This window comes from Elephantulus edwardii, unplaced genomic scaffold (genome assembly GCF_000299155.1).
Source record: "Elephantulus edwardii isolate Elephantulus edwardi_28Jun2011 unplaced genomic scaffold, EleEdw1.0 scaffold00252, whole genome shotgun sequence".
Taxonomy (NCBI): Eukaryota; Metazoa; Chordata; class Mammalia; order Macroscelidea; family Macroscelididae; genus Elephantulus; species Elephantulus edwardii.
This window is the reverse complement of record NW_006400002.1, coordinates 885,001-888,381: the sequence shown is the minus strand read 5'-3', so window position 1 is coordinate 888,381 and position 3,381 is coordinate 885,001. Positions and strand designations below refer to the sequence as shown.

Here is a 3,381-nt window from a genome sequence, read left to right as displayed (position 1 = left end):
ACTCACTGGACCAGTTGGTAGCATCAGTATGGATGGTGAAGAAATTGAGAGTTAACAGTTTTAGTTTGCTTGGCTCCACAGTCAACACTCTTGGTAACAGCAGGAAATGAAGAGACGAATTGCATTGGGAAAGTCAGTTGTGAGGGATCTCTCAAGAGTACTGAAGAGCAGCAATGTCAGTCTGGAGACCTGATCTAGACCATAGTCTTCACAATTGCGTGCTATGCATTGGAGAACTGGTCAGTGAGTAGGAATGATAGAAAGACAATTGATGCCTTTGAGCTGTGGTGCTAGAGAAGAGTGTTGAATATACCATGGACTGCCAGGAGAACAATCAGGTTTGTCCTGGAGAGGGGGAAGCAAGGCTGCTTCCTTGGAGTCAAGGATTCTGAAGTTTCGTCTGACATGCTTTGGGCATGTGACAAGGAGGGACTGATCCTTGAAGAGGGACATCATGTTTGGGAGGATGGAAGGACAGCGTAGGAGAAGTAGGTCCTCAATGAGATGGATCGATTCTGTGATTGGGGTGGTGGGAGTAAGTGTGTCGGAGAAGGTGAGATTGGCACAGGATAGAGCAGGGTTTAGGGCTCTCGTACATAGGGTCGCTATGAGTCACAATCAACTCGACAGCACATAACAACAACAACAACAACATATATTTTTATCTTGCTTACCAAATTACCTGTGGCCATGAAATTGACTCATGGTCATTTTATGTGAGTCAGTGTGAGCTTTACTCTAAGGCACCTCTGGGTGGACTTAAACCTCCAACATTTGTATTTATAATGAGAACATAACAGTTTGTACCACCTAGGGACTCCTTTTCCAATACTAGTGCTATGGAAACCAAAACAGAAACAAGAATCTTCCCTCTGGCTCTTGTGGTGTAGTGGCAAGAAGCTGAGCTGCAATCCCGAAGGCATGCAGTTCAAATCCACCAGACACTCTGCTGGAGAAGCGGCAATCTCCTCCTGTGCCAGTGACATCCAACTTGACACAAGGTGGGGAAAGAAAGAAAGGGGGGAGGGAATCTCTCTGAGTTTTGGTGGCCTAATGGATAAGAAGTTGTGCTATCAACCCAGAGAAAGGCAGTTCAAATCTACCAGCTGCTCCAAGAGAGAAAGACGGATAATCTCCTGTGTAATTTACAGCCTCTGAAAACTCCTAGGTGATCTAGGAGTCAGTTCCAACTGAACAGCAATGAGTAAGTGAGTCTCAACTCACTAAGAAGTTGAAAGGAGAGGAATACAAAACAGAACAAGAAATATTTCCCTAAAAAAGAAATTCCGTATGGGATAGGGGAGAGAAGACTTTTTTTCTCCTGGACCTTTCCTTCTTCACATTTCTCCAAGAGTGCAGAAACTCTCTGGAAAGCAGCTCTCTTATTCTCTTCTTACCTTCATTTTAGAGCTTCTTTCTCCCTGTCCAAACACCTCAGATTACCTAGTTCATTCAGGAGGACATACAGTACGTGATTTTCCCTTCTTTTCCTTTTCCTCTCTTCACCTTGCTTTCCTCTTCCCTTCTCTTCTTTAGATTCCTACTTTCTCCAAAGTTGAACTTTTCTCCTGATGAAACAAAGATACAGAGTAGAAGTAAGATGGATCAATGTGGTCATAGGTTGTTTGTTCTTTTCTTTCCCATTTCAGGTCTCAAAAGGAAAGATGAACACTCTCCTTCCTTCCCAAGTCCCTCATTCCAGAGAGGGGAGCGAAGACCGCCCACTGTCAGTCCATGTTCTGTGTCTAAGCTAGAACTTCCTGCGTTTGGTACTTTTTATCACTGTCTCTAGGGAAGTAGAGGCATGGTGATTCGGTCTTGGGAAAACCAAACAACCATAGCAGAATTTGTGCTTCGAGGATTCTCTTCCAACAGGCAGTTAAATATTTCCCTGTTTGTGATATTTTTAGTTTTTTACATCTTAACTGTCTCTGGAAATATCCTCATTGTCCTGCTAGTTTTGATCAACAACCACCTTCACACTCCCATGTACTTTTTCCTGGTGAACTTGTCTTTTCTGGAGATCTGGTATACTTCCAACATTGTCCCCAAAATGTTGTCCATTGTTATAGCTGAACAAAAGGCTATCTCTGTGGCTGGCTGCCTGGCTCAGTTCTACTTCTTTGGATCCCTAGCAGCAACAGAGTGCCTTTTGCTGGCCGTAATGTCATACGACCGCTACCTGGCCATCTGTCAACCTCTCCGCTACCCTGTCCTCATGACTGGCCCACTCTGCATCAAGCTGGCTGTCAGTTCCTGGCTCTGCTGCTTTCTCCTCACAGCAATCACCATGATCCTACTGTCTAAACTAACCTTCTGCGGACCCAATGAAATTGATCACTTCTTTTGTGACTTCACTCCTCTGGTGCATCTCTCTTGCATGGATACCTCATTGACCGAGACAATTGCCTTTGCCACCTCTTCTGCAGTGACTCTGGTTCCATTTCTTCTCATCACAGCCTCCTACTCTTGCATCCTTGCTGCTATTCTGAGAATCCCATCTGGCACAGGCCGGCAAAAGGCCTTCTCCACCTGTTCCTCCCACCTCACTGTGGTCACAGTGTTTTATGGGACACTGATTGCCACATACCTGGTGCCCTCATCTAACTCTTCAAAACTCTTGCGCAAAGGGTTCTCTCTGCTCTATACCATCCTGACACCTATGTTCAACCCAATCATTTATAGCCTAAGAAATAGAGATATTCATGAAGCTCTGAAGAGGTGTTTGAGCAAAAAATCAGGTTTCCTCAAATAATACAAAAAAGCAAAGAACTGTGCTTTTTCCAAGGCCTAATAAATTAAACTGAGCTATTTATGGGGCTCAAATTCTACATGCAAGCTCTACTATTTAACAAAGAGTTACTTAAGCTAGTTGTTCAGATGCCTCTGAGTATGGCAGTTGGATACTCCTGGGTTCTAACAACCTCAGGGCAACTAGTGTCCCAGGTCATGATCTAGCCAGGTTGGACCCATCATCTTCTGTAGACCTGAATTTTTGTGTAAAAGACCACATCCAAAATTAACAAAGTTAGCTACTCATGCTTTCAAATATTAGTCAAGGGTCTACTATGTTCTAAAATTTTGTTAGATTTAAGTGGCAAAATAATAGATAAAACATGAAGTTCGTCATCTCACTGGATTCACAGTCTGGGGTGAGGGGAGAAGGATTAATCAAATAACTCATGAAATGGCATACATTAATATAAATTTATTCTTGTAATTTAAATCAAATTGATTAAGATGTTAATTGTACATCAAGAATGTGGAGTTCCAGTCTCCTACTTTGGGATATATTTGGGGGAAATGAAGACTTGAAGAAATTAGACAAGACATAGGATTTACAACAATATTTCCAGCACTCTGTTGCCATAATGGCAGCTC

At 43.0% G+C, this 3,381-nt stretch overlaps 1 protein-coding gene across 1 annotated transcript; it reads left to right on the top strand.

The window, feature by feature from the left end:
• Positions 1 to 1,804: 1,804 nt before the first annotated feature.
• Positions 1,805 to 2,755, top strand: LOC102868333 (olfactory receptor 11A1-like). The gene has a single exon (XM_006899349.1). It carries the CDS (start codon positions 1,805 to 1,807, stop codon positions 2,753 to 2,755), a length of 951 nt encoding a protein of 316 aa, XP_006899411.1.
• Positions 2,756 to 3,381: the final 626 nt, after the last annotated feature.

Bases quoted from the DNA above. Each gene is read 5' to 3' on its own strand.
- LOC102868333 (XM_006899349.1), top strand. From the start codon at position 1,805: ATGGTGATTCGGTCTTGGGAAAACCAAACAACCATAGCAGAATTTGTG.